The following is a 20,510-nucleotide window of genomic DNA, read 5'->3' as shown; positions in this document are numbered from 1 at the left end:
GGCCGGGCTGGCGAAGCAGACCGGCGGTGCGGAGCGGGCTGCTCGGCGCGTCCGCGCGCGTGGGCTAGCGCGTGCGCGGGTTGGGCCGCGGATCGGGCCGACGGGAGAGGGTTGGCAGGCCGGGGCGTGTTAGCGGGCCGGCGCAAGGAAGTTAGGGGAGAGGTTAGCGGGCCGGCTAGGTCAGGTTAGCTTAGGTGGGCTGGTTTGATAGGTTGGGCTGGGTTTTAAAGGTTTTAGGACTCTTAGCGGGTTAGGTTGGTTAGGTTAGATATTAGTATTAACTTTTGTGTTTTATTTGAATGGCCTTTTCAAATAAAACACCACACAATTCAAACAAAAGAAAATAAACTCACTTGAATTCAAATAAACATGGTAGATTCAAATAACTCCAAATAAAATCCAAATGATTCACACTAACAATATTGTCCTTATATTTATTTGGTTTTAAATTCTAGGAATTTTGAGATAGAAAAGAAGACATTCTTAGATTATTCTAGCTATTAACACTCCCACACAAAATTTTTTTGAAAACTCGCATTTTCGGAATATATAACATTCCGCAAAAATTACGGGATGTTACAGGTGGATAGATCTTTTTACGCGGAGTGCATTGTGCGCGCAAATAACCCTGGGCTGACGTCCCATTAAATATAGCCGGCGGAGGAGTTTAGATGATAGTTGGTAAAATTATCGTCTCTGGTGACATATAATCGCACCCCTTATTATTAGGTTGTAGAGTGTAGTTATTAGAAAAGGTGTCTGGTTAATATGGCAGGATAGACACCACCTATTGACAATATAAGTTTGGGACTGCCGTTTGAGATCCTCTACAGTTATGGAGGCAATGACTTTGCCACTGACATGTGGGCCTGATGGCGCCGAGGCCCACATGTCGGTGATAAATTCACCGTGAAGTCCACTGGAGAGGAGCTTCTCCCCTGGGACTGCCCATAAAACTATCCTGCCCAATTTCGAAACATTTTAGTACTCTTCCATATGAGTATTTTGATAGCCTTTCATGTCAAATAGACAAATACAAAAGTACAAACTTTTCACTGATGGCTATGCAAGTGCAGTAAAAATGCCTCTTGCAGAGATCCACACAAACTTTGCAAGTCCAACAACAAAGGCAAAAGAAACGTGCAAGACAAACTCTTGTCGCATAAACTCCACTCCTATAAATATTCTAAACAAAATGTCACAATCCCACTTTCTTGTTTCACTTGCACCTGTTTATGACTTCGCCCGCTCTTATATATCTACATCACTTCATGCCGATGTAACTGACTTCTGAAGCTCAATGTCTGATATGACCAGGGTTAGGGTTGCCAACGAGGAATGCCAGCACTCCTACTAACGGAGCGTTGATATAGGTGGTGGGTTCAGATTTCCTGAAATCCGCACGGTCATCCTCATAGGCGTCATCCTCCCCTGGCCCTCCCACAACCGCTCCGACCAACGGATTAGGGTTTGCGCCGGACGAATTGTAATACGGGGTGCCTTCTTTGCACGCAATCCGCTGTGGATGGTCCTTGATCGAAGGCAGCGATGATCCTCGGTGATGGATCCGTTGGGGGTATCGGTCGCCGTACCCAATCATGTATGACATCTTCATCGGGTTGTCTCCTAACAGATAATCAACCTGCAGATATGAACGCACAAGTTCGAATTTTGTTCAGAGGGCAGTCTCTCGATGTTCCTGAACTGGCTGTCAGTGAGACAAGTGTAGATTGTGAGGAGTGTGTGAGATGTGCCTACCTGCTTTTTGGCTTGCCGCTGAAGAGTTGCAGGGCCAACTGAAATGTCTCCGCAGTTGACAGTGTGACATGACTTGGAGAGGTACTTGGCATACGTCAGGAGAAGGAAGGAGATGGAGGTGACATGCTGCATGTTGCTGCCTCCAGGCTTGTAGAGCATGCCCCCGGGGGTGTACGTGATGTGTGGTGAAGAGGACTCTGGAATGAGCGTGCAGATGAAGCTGTCTGCAAACTCCTTGTAGGACTGTAAAGACAGCACCTCGCCTTCTATGAACTCCTGCAGAGCAATTACAGTCCTTATTTTCTTGTACCAATCAGCTGCGGCGTGCTGCTGATTTGTCAGCATAATTTGCATTCAGGAATTGAAGGAGATCGATGGAAGCAGCCCGACCTTGGAGACAAGAACATTGAGGCCGGTATGCTTGTTGTCCCACCCGAACTCGTTGCTGCTGTCTTCTGCACCGAGGGTCTTGCCGTTGTTCTGAATGTACTGGAGGAATGTGTCGTCCTTGGAGGCTCTCCTTAGCCATGCCGCCCCCCAGAGTAGCTCGTCCTGCCAAGAATTTTCAGCATGTGCTTTAAGGTACCGGCCTGACTAAGTTCTGAACTTCTGTTTTACTGAATGTTTTGATTGTGTGGAATCTGTAGAAGCAGCTTTCAATTCTCTTCAGTTTTATATGAGTGTATTCGAAGTCGAAAAGTTTGGTTTTTGGCTCACAGTTACTACACTAAAATCAAAATCAAAATCTTTTGAAGTTTAGCAATGGAAACTCAAATGTTTTTTGCTCTTTGCTCTGTTGGCACTAAGAAATGATGTCCTACCATTTGGGCCAACACGTGATGCATGAGCATTTAGGGCCTCTTTGGAAGGGCTCTCCCCGGCTCCGGCCTCATCACTGTAGATCACTGTTTATCACTGTAGCGCGAAGCCGGAGGAGCCAGCGAAATCTGGCTTCAGCAGCTTCACCGGTTCCTCAGGCAAGCCGGTGCGTTTCGGCTCCGTGCTGCAGTGCGGCACTGTAGCACGGAGCCGGAGCCGCCCGTCCTGAGCGCTCCCAAAGGGGCCCTTAGCCAGTGTGCAGCGAGGGTCTGGAGGGTGATCCACCTAAATTGCTCTGTTGAAATGGCAGTCGCTGTGGATTGCAATTCAAGCACTATTTGCATTAGTATTCTTGCTACGGATGTGTGTGTCTCTACAGACAGTCAGGGTAATATTTGGAGAACTATTTTTTTTGAAAATTAAATATTTGGAGAACTATGAAGTACCAGTTGCCAAAGTAACATCGCTGTAACTGAGAGACACAGGGTAAGCTCCTCTGTGTCTTCTTGTGACGAGGCAGAGCTGCAGAGGTCATGTCGCCATCTGCTGACTGAGGCAGGGAAACGAGACAAGCATCTGACCTGGTAGCCATTGAAGTCGCAGTAGAACGGGCAGCCCCCTGCCCTGAGGTCTGGGTCGTCGCTGTACGCGCCCTTGTACGTGTCCGCGAACTCGAACGCCTTCCTCGCGCTCGCGAGCAGCGTCTCGGCGTACTCCCGGTCGTCGTCTCGGAACACCATGGACGCCGCCGCCAATGCCGCCGCCGTCTCCCCCGCGATGTCCGAGCCCGGCCGCCCCGCGCTGACGTTGTACACCGTGCGCTCCGTGTCCATGTCCTCCGGCCTCTCCCAGCAGTCGTGATCCTTCCACGGATCGCCCACCTGCATTGCCATTGCCCCGTGCGAGGCACTCTCAGCCCAAAGTTTCCACGACATGAACGAGCGCGACGGTGCCGCCAATGCAATGCGGCGCGCTTGCCTGCAGGAAGATGACGCCGGGGTGGGCGAGGGTCTTGAGGAGGTAGTCGGTGGCCCAGCGGACGGCGCCGGCGGCGTGGCGGCGCTCATCGCGCGGCATGTCGCCGCCGAACTCGACGACGCTCCAGGCCAGCATGGTGGTGGTGAACGCCATGGGGAAGCCGAACTTGACGTTGTCGCCGGCGTCGTAGTAGCCGCCCTCGAGGTCGACCCCGGCTGCGGCGCCGTCCGACACGCCGGAGTCCCCGCGCCACGACGCGCGTTGGCCCGGCGGGAGCCGCCCCGAGCGCTGGCCCTCGAAGAAGAGGATGGACTTGGCCAGCGCGTCACGGTAGTCGTGCCGCCTGGCGGCCGCGGGGAAGAAGCTGAAGAACGAGGCCGAGCAGGACGGCACGAGCCGGTGCGCCGCCAGGAAGGACGCTAGTAGGATGCGCACGCACAAGCGGTGGGTGGAGGACGGGCGGGGAGCGACGCGAGGCGCCATTTCGAGCTCGCTGCTGCTGCTCACACTGCCACTGGAGCATGTCGCTGCTGTTTTGGCGCGTTTTTATAGGCAGCGACATGTCACAATGCACATGCTTGCACTGACAAAAACTGTCACACAGTGCTCACTTTATCCATGGCAATGGGCGCTGGTAAATTCAGTACTGTTGAGCTCGCTTTCGAAAGAAAAATTCAGTAGCCTTTCCAAAAAAAAATCAGTATGATTTTCAGGAAAAAAAAAGGAAAGTTCAGTATGGGTGAGTTATACGTATACTTCTCAACTGCTCCGTACATACAAAATACTGACATGGTCCTGACCATTTTGTACTATGAGCATGGCTTCATTCACTCGGTATATTAAGTAGAAACCGCTGGTGATGAATGCCTGCAGGGCGTGTATACTCAGGGTCTGGGTTTTTCTTGGATTTCTGGTAGGGAATGTGCGGGGTAGTTAAAGGACAAAGGTTGGGGTCACGGGAGTGGTGGTAAGAAGAGGTGAGGCCAAAGGATTCTTTAGGGTTCTTGATGGCCGACACGGGCAACCAGCAGCTACTGGCCTCGGTGTGGTCACATGCAGATGGAAGAGTCCCTGTAGGACCATCCTGGTTAAATCCTAAAGTTGGCACTGCTCATGCATGCAGCGGTAGACATTGGATTTTATTTCATTCCATAGTTTTCTGAGAAGTTGTGATTATGTTTTGTTATCAACTTAACTTCTTAAAAGAAAATTTGACGGGAAGAGCCGGTCAGCCTCCCTGCTTTGAGCTAAGAAGGAAGCATGGCTCGAACCCGGGTCTCCTAGCTGGATTTAACGTTTGAAGGGGATCGGACATCAGAGCCATAAGAGCCTGCTTCGAAGAGGAGGATATGTTTGGGATTTAGTTCAAATTTGTAGTAATCCTAGGATTTGAATCCTAAACCTTAAGATGAAGACTGCTCGTGTGTGTGTGTGTGTGTGTGTTCCATTATCAAGTAAGAGGAAAACGCTGACTTCATCCCTTGCGTCTGTATCTCTCAAGATCAAGTCCAACTCGGACTTCCATGCTTCCACTCAACCGCGGCAACGCCATCCCCATGGCAGCCTCCATTCCGGCAAGAGGACAACGCCCAAACCCTGCTGTGATCCGGGCGAAAACGCTTGTTAGCCCCTAGCCCGGAACGGGGGCGCGAGAGCCTGAGATACGGACGAATTTGGACGATCGGGACACGTAGCGCGGCGCGGCGCAACGTAACAACCGGCCACATGGATACGGCAGATGTGCGACGTTTGCCGGAAAAGGGGGGCTGTTAAGGTTGTCGAAATGGGAGGCCAGCAGAGCCCTTGTCCGTCGTCGGACGTTGTTGCCACTGGTCGTCCGTGTCGTTCAGGAACGCAGCTATCTCACCAAAGCACAAATATAATAGCGATCGAGTTTGTTTTTTTAGTTGACCTATTTTGAAACTGTTTTGGCCGATGAAGTTTTCAGATAGTACGGTTTCCAGTCACTGACATGAAGCGTCGTGCCGCCTCAAATCTCCGAAAATCAACCTGCAGCGCTTTTTGTCTCTTGTTTTTTTTCCCCAGACTTTCAGGCGAATGATGTGCTGCTAAATGGGAGCAGATCATCTGCTCATGAAGCAGCACCTGGAACATTTACATGCAGGAAGGATTATGAAAGATTGCAATCCTGGTATATCTTCCTTAAAAAAGAGAAATAAAGGCTGATATAGCTAGTAGGTGGATGGATCGAGGCGCTTTCTCACGTAAGCAGAAGAAAAGGGAGCATCATCGGGCCTCGATTTTGCGAGACACCATGCGTGGCGCTCCAGCGCGGCTCCTTTGCGTGCGCGAGTCCAAAGCCTGAGATCCTCCCTGACGGTCCGGAGGAAAGTCGAGCCGAGAAGGAGAAGAAGGAGAAGAAGAAGGCGGTCGGTGCGAAACGCCGGTGTTGAACGCTGTCACAGACGGCACAGCTCGCCACCGACAGATAGGTAGGTCACGGGGAGGGGCGTGGTGTTTTCCTCGCAAGGGACTCAGTTCGGCCCCCTACCTGTACGTTCCGGCCGGTAAACACTGTTCGTGGCGTGACACGGAGCAACGACGATGGCGGACGCCGGACGGCGGCAACGAGCGTTTCGCAGCGCGGCGCACGAGCCGAGCCGAGCCAAACCCTACCCCCGCCGCCGCTTCCGGTGGGTGAACCACCGCGCGCACCGCACGAGAGGAGGGCACGGCGGCGCTCGGATGCGGCCATCCATGCATCAGGTGAGGTCACGGCGGAATGAATTCGTGGCACGCGCTGTGCGCGCAGGGGCGACGGCGACGGTGGTGTCGCGTGGCGTGGCCTGGCGTCGGGGAGTTGCGACCTGGCGCGCCGCGCTCGCCATGCGCGGGCACGGTGGGGACCTCCGGGCAAAAATTAGGAGTCGCTCGGGCTACTGGCAGTCAAATCATTGCACAAAGTTTAATAACTACTTTTTGTTCCGGAAAAAAAAATTCCCGAATATTTTTTTGTATTGATAGAAAAATTAAAAAATTATTTCAAAATAAATTTGACTATGAATCAGTTTGTTGAGCCAGTTTAGGCCCAACAACATAAAATTTGTAGTGGGTGATAGGTCACCCGCGTGACCCAGCAGCGCCCGTGCCTCCGTGCCTGCGCTCCCCGACTGTTGGGCCGTGAAGAAGGAGGTGGGCTTCTCCGGCCTTCGTGTTGCAGTCATTCGGCCTTTTGGGTCGACAACATTCCTGGCCTAGTAGGCCCGTAGGGGAATTCTATTCGTCGCGCGCGTTGCTAGAATTCAACCTATCGCAGAAGCATCATACCGCATGACGAGTGGGCCCAGGATCCCCGCACGGCTCAGAGTCCAATCCTTTTCCGCACGGCCCACGAGCATGTTCCAAGTTTCTACCGCTTTCTTCTTTTTTTATTTTATCTCATCATCAGCCGCAGCACGCTAGTGCTTGCATTCTCCAAGATGGTCGTATTTTTAGATTTCTGTGCATAATAATAAGCATTCGAGTTGAAAAAAATTCATAGCTCACAAAAAATTATCCAAATCAACTTTTGTATCGAACCGTTAGTTTCCTAGAATAACCTTCAAAGTTATACCAAATTTAACTTATATTTGGATGATATTTGTTCTGAAACATTTTTATTTGTTCTAAAATATTTGTTTCAGAACAACTTCTTCTTGTGAGCATTTTGTTTTGTTCTTATAACATTTTGTTTTGTTCTCAAAATGTTTTCTATATCTTTTAGAGAATAGTTTTTGCTGAACATTTTCATTTTGTTTCAGAACGATTGCTTGAATTTGTAACATTTGTTCTTCCTAGAGTTAGAATGGTTTCCGCTTTACCATCAAATTGTTTCAACTAAAGAAATATTTAAATATACTCATGTGTGATCTTATTTTAAAGATCTCATCATAATAATGATGTTTAATTTGCTAATCAGTTCATTTATTAGTAACATTTTCGTGTGAATAATTTCTCAGAACAATCTGAAATGCTTGTTCGAAACAAAATTTTTAAACATTCAGAACTTCCCAAAGTGTTTAACAATATTTATTGGGAACTTTTCGTGTAAATATTTTTTTCAGCACACTCTGAGATGTTCCCAAACAAACCTAAAATATTTTAGAACACTCTGAAATGTTTCCAAACAAACATAAATATTTCAGACTAAAATGATTCCAGACAAATGGGTTTCAATGATTCAGAATATTTTATTGGGAACCATGAAACAATTTTCTCAGAACACTCTGAAATGTTTCCAAACATTCAGAACTTTCCAAAGTGTTTAACAACATTTATTGGGAACTTTTCGTGTAAACAGTTTTTTTGCACACTCTAAGATGTTTTCCAAAACAAATCTAAATTGTTTTCAGAACACTCTGAAATGTTTCCAAACAAATATAAATATTTCAGAACAAATGATTTCAAATAAATGGGAATTCTTTCAATTTCCCAAAACATTATGAATTGTTTCCAAAACATTTATTGGTAATTTTTTCTTTTAGACAATTTTTTTCAGAACATTCTTAAGTGTTTAACAACCTTTAAAAAAGGATAAAAAAAACTTGGAGGTCTTTCTTGAGACATTCTGAATTGCTTTTTCCAAACAAATCATTTCAAAACATTCCAAACTGTTTATTATTGAGAACTTCTCAAGCAAACAATTTTTTAGAACACTTTGAAATATTTCCAAACATTTTTTTGTAACTTTTTGTTTAGCAATTTTTCGGACCAATTTGAAATGTTTTTGAAACATTTGGAACATTTTCTAAAGTGTTCAACATTTAAAAACTGAAGCAAATGCCACTTCTAAAGAAAATGGCAAGCCTAACATCCAATTAGATTAATGGGCCGGGCCCCAGCTTCAGCTGCCACTCGCGCGTGTTGGCGCGCGCGCCGTGCGACCGCCCGCCCATGCTTCTGCGATGCTATCGCGTGAAGTCGCTTAAAGCGACAACCCCTCCCCCCCACCAAGGTTATTTACCGCGCGCGCTACTAGACACGATTTCATCGTAGAAGCAGCCGCGCAGCAGTGCGCTGGCCTAAATTTGCATGCGCATGTCATTGGCTGCTCTTTCGTTTCATTCGCTGGTAGCCTGAAGCTAGCAGTCAGTGTTGTCCTACGAGAAAACAAGTGTGGTATTGATTCCAGTGAGTCTTATACAAACAGGATTCAACTAAACAACGTAGTTTAAAAGATAATTTAGGCCTAAATATTACTTTTTTCGAAACATTTTGGCATTTTATTCGGAACACTGTGAATTGTTCTTGAACAAATTTGAAATTCGTTTCACAAACAATTTTGAATGTTTGAAAAATTTTATTGGGAACTTTTTGGGTATTTTCTACAGAACACTCTGAAATGTTCTCAAAACAATTCTCTAATGTTAAGGAACATTTTCTGGAATGTTTTGCTAACATTTTAAAAAGTGCAAAACTATTTTCAGAACATGTTGGCATTATTCAGAGCACTGTGATTTGTTCTATACAAAATTTGACTTTGTTTTATAGAACAATTTTGAACGTTTGACAACTTTTTTTTGAACTTTTTGGGTGTTTTATACGGAACACTCTAAAATGTTTTCCAAACAATTCTTGAATGTTCAGGAACATTTTCTGAAATGTTCTGCTAACATTTTAAAAAGTGCAAAAAAGCAGAACATTTTGGAATTTATTCAGAACACTATGATTTATTCTTGAACAAATTTTGAATTTGTTTTATAGAACAATTTTGAATGTTTGACAAACTTTTTTCGAAATATTTTGGCATTTTATTTGGAACACTGTGAATTGTTCTCGAACAAATTTGGAATTCATTTTTGAAATAATTTGTAATGTTTGACGAATATTTTTTGGGAACTTTTTGGGTAAACATTTTTACGGAACACTCTAAAATATTTTCAAACAATTCTCAAATGTTCAGGAATAATTTCTGGAATGTTTTGCTAACATTTTAAAAGTCCCTAGAGTTGTTTGAATCCAAGGGCTAATTTAAAGACTAAAGCATACATCCCAATCATTGGCTCTACCTTCCATGCAGGGGGGTGAGGAGAAAAGTGACTTTTTGGCGAGACCCACGCAGAAATAGCCCCAATAAGCAACTCTTGGAGTGGCTAATTTTTTGAGGTGACATAATCCACTTTAGTCCCAAATAACCCTACATTTTTTAATCCTTTGGGACTAAAAGGGGTTAAAAGGGGAGAGGTTAATTTTTAGCCCCTGGATTCAAACATACCCTAAGTTGTCGAACCGGTCCTATACCCATGAATTTCTGCCTTTTCTATTTATCGCGCGAGAGAGCCGGAGCTCGCAGGTCGCAGAAGGCTGTTGGCGTGGGCAGTGTCTCTCGATTTGCATGCACAATATATCCATTCAAATACAAATTGCTCTATCTACTAACTAATTATTCAAATTAAATTTCAATTGCACAGTTGTATTTTTTACGGCGAGATCTTCAAAACTAGACCACATTTGATTATGTTTAGATGATGCTTTAACTAAAACATTTTTAACGAAACAATTTCTATTTCGAGGTATTTTTATTTTGTTACGGAACATTTTATTTGGTTCCGGAACAAATTCCATCTCTAGAATGTTTTTATCTCCGATAGACTTCTGCGGTGGTACGACGGCTAATCGCACGTGCTATGAATAGACGCTCCGAAGCCGAGACGACAATTTCTATTTATCGCGTGCACTACCCGTGTGCGATAGAACACCACAATCTAAACAATCTGAATTGTTTGATGACCATTTTTTATGAACTTTTTAATTACACATTTTCATCTAAACAATCTGAAATGTTTGCTGACATTTTTTATAAACTTTTTTAGTTAAACATTTCTTCTGAACAAATTGAAATGTTTTCAAACAAATAGAAACATTTTAAATTGTTCTCAAACAAATCTGGATGTTTTTAAACATTCTAAATAATCCAAAATGTTTGATGACCAATTTTTGGGAACATTTTATTTAAACATTTTGTTCTAAACAATCTTAATTGTTTCATGTTTGCTTACTTTTTTGTGGAATTTTTTAGTTAAACATTTCTTCTGAACAAATTGAAATGTTTTTCAAACAAATAGGAACACTTTGAATTGTTCTCAAAGAAATATCGAATGTTCTGAAACAATTTAAATAGTCTGAATTGCTTTATCTCCGTTTTCCATTTTTTAAGTGTAAACATATTAAAATTTACAAAGTAGAAAATAAGGCAGCAAATGGCAACAAATAACGAAAGGAATTAGTTTCATGGGCCTGCAGCTTCTTCGTCTTCTAGCTTATTGGGCCTCCCTCTTTGGTGTCCGCTCGCGTGCGCCAGTGCGCGCGTTCCGCCGTCCGCTCGCTAGCTTCTGCGATGAAACCGTCTAAAATCGCTTAATGCGATGTATAGACGCCCCCAGCTCATAAGCCCGTTCTCCCATGGGATCCCGGCACTCACCCGAAAATTTCTTCTCCTTTTGTTTTCTCCAAACACAAACTGAAACTTTGCCCCGCAACGCGTTAATGATATCAGATCGTGAAAAATTTTGGACAAAATTCACTATAGCAATTTTCAACTAAAAATTAGAAGAATTAAACATAATCTAATTATAAAACTAATTATATGGATGGACGGAAAATCACGAGACAAATCTATTAAGACTATTAACATGTCATTAGAGGTTGTTTACTGTAGCACGACATTATCTAATTATGATCCAATTAGACTTAAAATATTCGTCTCTCAATTTTAGCTGGGGTTGTGGAATGAGTTTTGTCAGTTATCCACATTTAATACTCCTAATTAGTGGTCAAACGTTCGGAGTTATTGTAGCTTTAAAAAAATATGGGAACTAAACAAGGCCCTAGTAACTCAAGGATCACTCCTAACAGCCTGACTGTACAATCTACTAAATGAATTTCTAGACAACTTGTTCATTTTACCCGATTTATTTGGTGCGATTGCCATGATCCTGGGCCTGATCTTAACCTACACGGCCCCTTGCTAGGCTCGTCTTCGGAAAAGATTTGTTCCACGCTTTTGGATGCCCAGTGTTCTCAGCTCTGCCTACACGCAAACCTCCAAATGCAGCCGTTGTCGCACGATATCCGGACACCTCAATCGAGCTACGCACACGTGCAAGTAGCAAAGTACGCCGACCAGCTGATCCGGCCGGTCACCTAAACTACTAGCACGAGCAGTAGAATGCTAGACAGAACAGCTCTGAAGTACGGAGCTGAATCCGATATCTTCCATTCCGGAGGCAAGTAGGCAACTCGTATCAAAATTTGGAGGTCAATTAACGACCCTTGATTAATGGACATGTGACATAGTACAACAGGTACAGCCGAAACGACCCAAAAAGGAAACAAGGACAGCAATCTCAGACAAGCTTGAGTGGCAGTAGGTGTTTGTTAGGAGTGATCCGTAGGCAGGAGCACTATCAGATTCAGAGCTGCTAGAGTATTTTGATCGCAGGGAAGGGAAGTCAACCGTATCCGGTTCGTGCGAGGAGCGGCAAGCGGGGGGAGATCGTACGGTTCTGGCGGCGTCAACTACTAACATTTATTCTCCACTTGCAGTCTTTCTTTCCGTAGATGGAATCGTACTTGCATTGCTTCGTTCAGATTTGCGTCATCGCCTTCGTCAGCTTGGGGGCCACTTGAGCTATGTGCGACAGTGAGAGTTCAGTTCGGATGCGTGAATGCGTGATGCCTACAGGTTCTCAATCTGAAACCAAATAGACTGCCCGTCAGTTACTGCCGGTCAATGTTCTGAATTCTGTGCGTGTTTCTGAACATTGTCCCCTCCCCTCACCTGCCGTTCTGATCTCGACGTCGTGCGGCGCGGCAGGCGTCCCTGTCACGCGTTCGAGCTCAGCCCTCTCGCCTCGCACGATCGCATCACTCGCATCCTCTTGCACGAGGACACGAACATCCTGCGAAACCCAAACGCGAGCATTCGCCATCTGTTAGAGCCTCGATATACTCCATTACTGCCAAAAGCCAAAGCAGGCAGTGCGATCGAGGGACGGCGTGCTTACTCCCACGGCACGTCGCCGACGAGCATCCAGTCGCCGTCGCCGTCCTCGTACACCACGGCGTGCTCCCACTCGCCGTACCCGTCCATCAGCCCTGCACGACGCAAACGGAATGCGCAATTTCTTCAGGCGTTTTTCTTCAGTTGTTTTTTTTTTTTTTTGCCCAGGCAGGCAGGCTCAACAACTAAAGTGCAGCAGCTTACCGATGGAGCAGCAGCAGAACATCTCGTTGAGCGCCTCCACGAGCTCGCCGTAGTCATCGTAGGCCGCGACGTCCACCTTCCTCAGGTACGGCGTGCCGTCCATGCTCACCTTCACGAACGCCTGCGTGCTGCTGGCGGACGACGACGGCGGCTGCCCGTTCTTCCTGGCCCGCCTCGCCTTGCGCGCGCTGACGCCGGGCGGGCCCAGCGTAAGCTCGGTGAGGTCGACGCCGTCGTTGCCGCCGTAGCCCGCCATGCGCGTCAGCTTCGCCCGTCGATCGTCCCAGTCAAGCGCCGGCCTGCGCGTCGACGACGAACGGAGGCTGCAGGTCGGCGGCGGCGGTGGCGAGCTGAGGTCTGATGAGGACTCGAGGTGGTGGAGCTGGGCGAGGCGTGAAGGTTGCGGCGGACTGATCGTCGAGCTGCGACTCTGGCCCGTATATATATACCGTTGGCGCGGCGCGGCAGGGCGTCCGGGCACGAGATCCTCTGCGGCGGGCCGGGGGAGGGAGCGGGTGGCACCGCCACCGTGCCGCTGCCAGCCAGGACGATGCGATACGATGCGGCGGCGGGCACGGTGGCTAGCTGCGGTTGCAGAGGATCCGGTTTCCGGTGGGGTCGGCTGCGGAGCCTGGCGGGAGCGCCGGCGGCTGGGTTTGGGTGCGGGCCGGCACCGCAGGCCTGCCGGCCTCGGCCCTGGCACGGTGTCCTCCGTGGGGCCGACCGGCCGCTGCCAGGTAGACGCCCTGGTCTCCTGCATCTCTCTCGCGTAGCAGCGTGCCTGCCTATTGGCCTTCGTCGTTGCCCGGGCGGGCCGGAATCTCGTGTGGCGTCATTGCTGCAGCCAGGGCTCAGCCACCGGTTGATGAATCTCAGCGGCGAATCACTTCAAAAAAAAAAAATCGTGGCGAATCTAGCGGCAGATTGCGGTGCCAAACTACCATGTACAACCTGGGCATGAGAATTTAGCAGGAGACCCTCTGCCTTTCAAGGACATTTTAGTACTCGCAGCCCTTGGTTCTCGGCTTCTCGCGTCTTCGAGGACCCTCTAGCTGACAATATGAGTAGAGTCTAAATTTCACACATGGACGGCCAAAGGATCTCTCCGCGACAAGAGAGAGGAAGCAGTTAAGAACCAGCAATCGCTAGCCAAGCCCAGGCTGTGGAAGCCGCCGCAGTAGATCCGGATTCTGGCGAGGGGGGTAGGGGACAGCCGCCCCGCAAGTGGGCTTCACACATGGACGGCCAAAGGATCTCTCCGCGACAAGAGAGAGGAAGCAGTTAAGAACCAGCAATCGCTAGCCAAGCCCAGGCTGTGGAAGCCGCCGCAGTAGACCCGGATTCTGGCGAGGGGGGTAGGGGACAGCCGCCCCGCAAGTGGGCGCGTGCGAGCCCGGTACGTGCATGTTCCTCCGTGGCGCTGGAAGACCAGAGCCGCGGCGTATGTGCATGCACGCGGACGCCGCCGGGGCAGCAGCAAGCAACGACGTGCCCGCGCCGCACGAAGCCAACTCGGCCTCCTCCTCCTCTCCTACCCCCAGCCGCCCACGCCCGTGTCTCGCAGCCCGCGGCAGCCGCTGGTCCCCGCAGTGCCGGGCCCTGGCTCGACAACGCGGCCGCCGTGCCCGGCAAAGGGCGCGCCGCTCCTCGCGGGGCACGAGCGTCGTGCTCCGCGCGCGAAGCGGGCCGGGGCCCCCGGGCGGGCGGCGGAGTTCGACGCGCCGGGCTGCCGGCCTACGTGACCGTGCCCTGTCGCGCGACCTGGGACTGGGAGGCGAGACGGGCGCCCCGCGCGTCGCGTGGGTTTCCGGCCGCCGTGCGCGGGCTCCCCCCCGCCCCCCGTGTCCTGGCGCGCGCCCGGTGTCGTGCCCCTGCTGGGAGAGCAGCGGGTGCGTGTGGCGGCTGGTCATTTGTTTCTGCTCGCGCCTCCCCGAGACTACACGCGCGGCGGTGTGCGATTGCGCGCGCCTCCCGCTGCCCGGCAGAGGATTAACCTCGTAGTTTGTGGTGGGAGTGGCATGGGTTGGATAAAAGCTCCAGTTCTGGAAGACATCGAAGAGCCTTTTGATGCGGCCATGTTTTGACTGAATACTATACTTGAGCACGACGGTTTGACCACCTCGCGCGCAAGCACTCAGAGTATTGCATGAAACGTGTCGAATGAATTTCTATGATGGTAAAGACCTCAGCGTTGAACAAACTGGGTGGCCTTGGTTGTTGCCACTTGTCAACCAGAGACTGAACCGAACTGAACATACGCCACCACACAAAAATGAGCGGTCTATTCATCTTTTTGTACAGTTTTTCTAATGGCATAGCACAGCACTCCAACTCCAAAGCACAGGTGACAGCCACTGCGCATCTATAACAGCAGCATTGTGGCAAGTTACATGAGTTCTGACAATCGCGACGAGAATTGACCTCACAATAAATAGATCTTGGGCACGACAAGCCGAATTGATCGAGATGCAGTAATGTTAGCTCCAACTCTGCCAGAAATGTACTACTATAGCAATAGTAACAGAGATGCCAATGCTAACCCCACCGTATTCTGCCCTCCTGAGCTGCTAGAGCAGTATATATGTATATGAAGAAATGTACATTCCGAACTTCCAGTGTTTACTTGTTGGCATCTCCTTCGTAATTACTTGTCGGCACCACCCCAGGAGAGTCATGGTTGTTCATGCTAACATCCACACCCTGAGTCTGGATTTCCCATTACAAGGAACAACTGTTACTATAGAGAAAACTGCAAGTGCCAAATGAAAAGTGCACTATAGATATAGCAAGACTTCAACCATAGTGAACATATATATGACACACCTGGGAATTTGATCCTTGTCCATTGGTACGAACCGGTCGCATATTAAGGTCGATCATTTTCGAATTAAGGTTCAACTGGTCATCGCAGTTTCCATCAGATGCTGGATCATCAGAGCTACTATGGTGGTTTGCCATTTGCTCCTTTATTGCTGAATGAGGAGGCTTCTTCTGATCTATCTGGTTTTCAGGATCTTTGCTTTGCATAGCCACATCATCATCCATATGGCCTAGTTTATCTCCTGGAAACTAATAATAGTCCCCTAATTTGAGAACTAGAGAATTACATGAAATTGAAATCTGAGGCAGGTGAGTATAAACTTACTTCAACACTTTGCCTTAGGAGCAGGTATCTTCCATGGGTTCGTTTGCCACCAACATGAACAGTCATGTCACAGCTCAGGCAAAGTGAGGTGCCATCTATCTCACAGTGGAAGAAAGCTACACCCAGGCAAATCAAGAATTCAATATTTAGTTGACTAATCCTTAAAAAAAAGGAGATTCGTGAATCAAAAGGCATACCAGGAAAAATTTCACATATATCACAGCGGGCAAGTTTATTAGAGTTTGCAAGTCCAACTCTCACATGCCGACTAGCAAGCTTGTTACACATGTGTACCTGCATCGCAAAATGGAAGAGATCTCAGAAGTAGTAACATTAGAGTGATCTGTTTGACAATCAAGGTGTCATGAACCGAAGTGATGAATATGGAAAAGAGGTATTGCTACTGACACCAAATTTGGTAAATGATAACTACTATTTAATAACACAGGATGAATCCAAATTTAAAGATTAATTCCAAATTTCATCAGTTTAATAGTGAATTAAACTAGCTAGTTTTCTATCCTTCAAAGGTTAGTTTTTAGAGGTGGATTTCTGGTGATAAAAACGAAATGCAGCTGCTGAGGCAAACCTAAAGTCTCCATATGCATCTGATAGTTGAAGTGACAAAATAATACCTATATATAAATGTTCTCATACACTAATATGTGTGCTAATTTGTCATCAGCATCTGAGAAATCGCCACACTACATGTGTTATTCTAAGCGGGACATGAACCTCAAATAACACTGTCAGAAGGAAATCCTGGATGCCTGCAACACTAACTACAAAAGCAGACTTTTCTCCATGACGGCCAAGTCAGGTTACTAAAAAGAATTACTCAATGATACATTTTGCAATAAGCTGTAAACTGTTTTAAGAAGAGGACATGGTTTCCTCAAAACAAAAAAATAAAATGGGGGACTGACATCAGTTTCCTGAACAACATTTGAAAGAAATAATTCCAAGAAATAAAAATGGAAGAATATGAAAATTACAAAAAAAAAAGAGATAAGAATACAAATGCAGCCCGTCTGATGGTGCATATTTCACAACATAACAGCAATATCAGATACTGAGTCAAACAAATTAAGGTTTCCTCATCATTCCCGAGGCTCCTTTGCAGCCCTGGAGGAGGTCCAATACACACTGCTTAGCAGAAAATTAAACCATTCTGAAATATGCACTAACATCCAACAAGCGATGAAGCCCGGCAATCTGGGAACTTTTCTTGACACAAGTTTGCAGAAGGATCTAAATATGTTTCCACAATGGAATATTACATTACAACTGCCACCATCCCAAGCGTATCAAAGTCATACTTTTGCTTAAGTATATACGTTTTAAGTAGGGGAAATGAACCATAAAGATAATTCTAATCATTCACTGTCCCACTAGACCAGATTTCAAATTGTAATCCCATATGGTTTCTTTGGATTAAAAAAACCTCAACCCTGTTGGGCGAAGGTAAATTAATAATGACCCTGGTGCACACTACATTGAATTTGTATATAAAGAAACTTATACAATTTTAGAAGCAGTACATGGTCAAATTGAGTCAACTAATAGAATTTTTTCTTCACCCTTCTGCATATGGACCAGGGTAAGTCAATGTAGCTTCACCCCTGGTAGGATTGGCAAGAATAGTTTGTTCTTTTGCCTCCAATCCAAAGGGCTACCAATTGATCTTCCTCAATCCAAACAAGGCATATAAGTTGGATGTTCCCATTCTTCTGGTTGGATGGGCATGTAGCGCAACAGATAATGAAGAACAGTGGGATGTTGCAAAGTCTACTATTACTCTCGCACTGCCCATTTACTTGTCTAAACTCACCTCACAATGAGTTCTTTTGAAAGTATTTTCTGAAAAAAAAAACAGGCATAGCCTTCTATTGGCAGCAGTCCGTAGGATAAGCACTGGTGTAGCATACAAAACACAGCAGCCTAGCTAACAAACCACTGCTAAATTATTTCTTCACAAAATGATCACATTCATAAAAGAAGAAGTATGCACGCAACCAGCGTATCTTAATTCTGAAAAATATTATTGCTGATAGACACAACTTTCTAAACAGGTTTTGCGTAAGACAACAGTGAAATCTAAAATATGAAGAAAACTGACACTGAACAAGATATGTTAGTCAAACATTCTTGAAAGGGAATTTAACAACTCATTGCACAGCGCAGTAAACACAGAATACACAGGACAATTGCGCATAAACAAATTTTCTTGAAGGAATTCTATTTTCTCAGGGGTATTGATGAATCATGATTTAACTGACACACTTGATTTGTCTAATTTAATATCACACTCCGAGGTTTCTCAATTGCTTGGTAAATTGATATCAGTATGACACCAAGTCCAACCACATCAGCCCCCCCCCCCCCCCCAACACACACACACCCCACTACTATGTGATGTGGGGCAAGCAGTACCAAAGAAAGATGCACAAGGAGTAAGGAATAATTGGGTTTGATGCAAATGCTCTAACGATAAGTATGGCTAGTTTGGATTTGATAAGATTGGTTGGCATGGATTTGGGTTGTTAGTTTGAGGAAGTTTAGATAGAGTGGCTGGGGTAAAAAAGAGATTGGTGTAATTTTGGCAGGCTACATTTGTGGTAGCCGCAATCCTGTATGTGACAAGCAAGAAATCAATCTATTACTCATCTCCCTTTCTCTGTATTCTTACCTCCTTGTCACTTGGCACCCTCACCGAAATCAACACCACCACCATGGGCAGGATCAGGTCACTACCTCACGGTTGACATAATACTATACTAGTACATTCTGTTCCTTCCATGTACTCCATTCAGCAACTGCACTTAAATTTTAAAGAATCACGAACAGCTTAACTACTGAGGCACATATAGTTGCAATCCCCGGTTGGGAAATCCTGGGCGTGGCATCAGGTGCGACCACCAAGTATAAAAAAGGGCAGCCAATAAGGTCAACTGTTATTACCACCAAACACATGGCAAACTCATCTCCACAAATAGCCATGCATGCTGGTGATGTCGACAATCCACCTAGTAACAGAACGTCGAGATGGGTGAAATTTTGTGTACAAATCCCCTATGCAGCAACTAACTAGACTTTATGAATCTGAAATCCCCTATGCAGAGAATGCCTTGTCTCATAAAAGAAAAGATAACAAGCTTTGCATTCCCTAAAAAAAGGATATGGGTCGACTTTAAGTGGGGATAGAAGCAACCCACGGGAATCTGATCCACCCCAAGCCTATAGGTACACACATATCTCTGAATTCCTGAAATAACCACCCAAACAACTCTGAGAAGTTTATCAGTATCAATGCACACCAGCGTCCTGCTAGAATGTTTCCCTTGTTTTCCTCAGTCAGAAACTTTACTCTATTTGGACTACAGTACTAGTCCCAACCTCATGCCATGCCCCATGATTTCTCTGCTACCAAAGTGGGACCGAAACAAAAGTAGGATCGTCAGAAACGGAGAAATCGGGACACAGTTGGGCAAACTAAGCTGGACATCCCACCCCTGACATCCACCACGCGCGCTCGCAGTCAAGTAGTAGCAAATCCCGAGATCTCAGTGCCCAACCGACCGATAACAGTATAACACCAACGATCGCACCGTGCGCCCTTCCAGTGGAGCAGCGCTCTCGCCCGATCTGCGAGAAGGACGAAGAGCTCACCAACGGATAAGGGGGTGAGCGGGGAGCGGAGATCACCTTCTCGTCGCAGGCCCGGCAGAGCGCGGCCTCGTCGGCCGCGCAGAAGAGCACCGCCGGCGCGCCCTCGCACACATCGCAGATCGTCCGCATCCCAACACCCTCCGCTCCCGCCGCCAGCGTCATCGCCCCGCCGCCATCCGGGCGACGAAGCCGCGGCTCCTCCTCCCCCGCCTCGCGCCTCTGCCCGGCGATCCCCTCCCAGCGCTGCGGCCGCGGCGGGCGGCGGCCCTGGCGGCGGGGGGAGATGTGGAGGAGGGAGCGGCGGCAGTGCAGCAGAAGCCAGCCACACAGGAGTTTGGGGAGATGTGGCAGCGACCGCGCGAGCCTGCGAGGACGACACGGCGGAAGCTATTATTTGATTTTGGCCATTTGGATGGGGTGGTGGTGGGGCGTCGAGGGCCGCCCCGCCACGGTGCTGGGCCCCACGCTTCTCGAGCCATCGTACTTCGCGACGCTCCTAGACACGGTCTATGCACCAGCCAGCAGAGCCACAGCAGGGCGAGGAGCGAGTGTGGGTGCGTCTATGAGCCGGGAGCACGCATCTCCGGAGTCGTGGGCCCCCCAAAACTATTTGATTCTCCAGGGCTGCTTTAGCTACAGAGGATGCAGCCATGTCCTTTCACCGACAGATGGGGTCAGACGTAGTGGGACCAAGAGATCTGCTGCTTTGTACCAGGAGTGGTTGGTTAGGTTTGGGTTTTGGATATGGGGATTTAGGCGGGGGTGGGCCCGCGAGAGACGTCCGCCACAGAATGGAAAAGCAGCGGGATTTGGGGGTGTGGCTCCGAATCAATTGCTTGGCTGCTCTGCCGCCAATGGCCGCCGTCTTCCATGCCTTTTCTTTTCCACCTGCTCTGCCTTCCGGCCGCGGCCAGCATCGCGCCTCCGTGCACCGGG

At 47.6% G+C, this 20,510-nt stretch overlaps 3 protein-coding genes across 5 annotated transcripts; all 3 read right to left on the bottom strand.

The window, feature by feature from the left end:
- Positions 1 to 985: 985 nt before the first annotated feature.
- On the bottom strand, positions 986 to 4,070 carry LOC120685146 (endoglucanase 23-like). Its single transcript, XM_039966979.1, has 5 exons — positions 3,556 to 4,070; positions 3,159 to 3,458; positions 2,149 to 2,310; positions 1,759 to 2,034; positions 986 to 1,642 (listed from the first exon to the last, which is right to left on the bottom strand). Exons 1-5 carry the CDS (start codon positions 4,036 to 4,038, stop codon positions 1,298 to 1,300), a joined length of 1,566 nt encoding a protein of 521 aa, XP_039822913.1. The 5' UTR covers positions 4,039 to 4,070; the 3' UTR covers positions 986 to 1,297.
- Positions 4,071 to 11,793: 7,723 nt separating this feature from the next.
- Positions 11,794 to 13,153, bottom strand: LOC120696135 (auxin-responsive protein IAA26-like). Its single transcript, XM_039979280.1, has 4 exons — positions 12,761 to 13,153; positions 12,561 to 12,651; positions 12,335 to 12,455; positions 11,794 to 12,247 (listed from the first exon to the last, which is right to left on the bottom strand). The coding sequence occupies exons 1-3, from the start codon at positions 13,014 to 13,016 to the stop codon at positions 12,380 to 12,382; spliced, it is 423 nt and encodes a 140-aa protein (XP_039835214.1). The 5' UTR covers positions 13,017 to 13,153; the 3' UTR covers positions 11,794 to 12,247; positions 12,335 to 12,379.
- Positions 13,154 to 15,009: 1,856 nt separating this feature from the next.
- LOC120685123 (B-box zinc finger protein 18-like) lies at positions 15,010 to 19,952 on the bottom strand. Of its 3 annotated transcripts, XM_039966959.1 has the most exons (6): positions 19,611 to 19,940; positions 19,416 to 19,550; positions 16,103 to 16,199; positions 15,906 to 16,021; positions 15,584 to 15,829; positions 15,010 to 15,466 (listed from the first exon to the last, which is right to left on the bottom strand). In XM_039966959.1, the coding sequence occupies exons 1-6, from the start codon at positions 19,734 to 19,736 to the stop codon at positions 15,380 to 15,382; spliced, it is 807 nt and encodes a 268-aa protein (XP_039822893.1). In that variant the 5' UTR covers positions 19,737 to 19,940; the 3' UTR covers positions 15,010 to 15,379. The 3 variants fall into 3 exon arrangements, with proteins under 3 accessions (XP_039822893.1, XP_039822904.1, XP_039822899.1); XM_039966970.1 differs by lacking the exon at positions 19,416 to 19,550 and having other exon boundaries at positions 19,611 to 19,952; XM_039966965.1 differs by lacking the exon at positions 19,416 to 19,550 and having other exon boundaries at positions 19,575 to 19,939.
- Positions 19,953 to 20,510: the final 558 nt, after the last annotated feature.

Source organism: Panicum virgatum, chromosome 2K (assembly GCF_016808335.1).
Source record: "Panicum virgatum strain AP13 chromosome 2K, P.virgatum_v5, whole genome shotgun sequence".
NCBI classification, from domain to species: Eukaryota; Viridiplantae; Streptophyta; class Magnoliopsida; order Poales; family Poaceae; genus Panicum; species Panicum virgatum.
The sequence above is the reverse complement of the archived record's forward strand: the minus strand, read 5'-3'. Positions and strand labels throughout refer to the sequence as shown.

Bases quoted from the DNA above. Each gene is read 5' to 3' on its own strand.
- LOC120685146 (XM_039966979.1), bottom strand. From the start codon at position 4,038: ATGGCGCCTCGCGTCGCTCCCCGCCCGTCCTCCACCCACCGCTTGTGC. The intron at 3,459-3,555 runs GCAAGCGCGCCG...ATGGCAATGCAG, and splicing joins CCGGCGTCATCTTCCTGCAG to GTGGGCGATCCGTGGAAGGA. The intron at 1,643-1,758 runs GTAGGCACATCT...TCATATCTGCAG, and splicing joins AGCGGCAAGCCAAAAAGCAG to GTTGATTATCTGTTAGGAGA.
- LOC120696135 (XM_039979280.1), bottom strand. From the start codon at position 13,016: ATGGCGGGCTACGGCGGCAACGACGGCGTCGACCTCACCGAGCTTACG. The intron at 12,652-12,760 runs GTAAGCTGCTGC...TGCGTCGTGCAG, and splicing joins GTTCTGCTGCTGCTCCATCG to GGCTGATGGACGGGTACGGC. The intron at 12,456-12,560 runs GTAAGCACGCCG...TGGGTTTCGCAG, and splicing joins GTCGGCGACGTGCCGTGGGA to GATGTTCGTGTCCTCGTGCA.
- LOC120685123 (XM_039966959.1), bottom strand. From the start codon at position 19,736: ATGACGCTGGCGGCGGGAGCGGAGGGTGTTGGGATGCGGACGATCTGC. The intron at 16,022-16,102 runs GTATGCCTTTTG...GCCTGGGTGTAG, and splicing joins TATATGTGAAATTTTTCCTG to CTTTCTTCCACTGTGAGATA. The intron at 15,467-15,583 runs GTGTGTCATATA...TGGGAAATCCAG, and splicing joins GACAAGGATCAAATTCCCAG to ACTCAGGGTGTGGATGTTAG.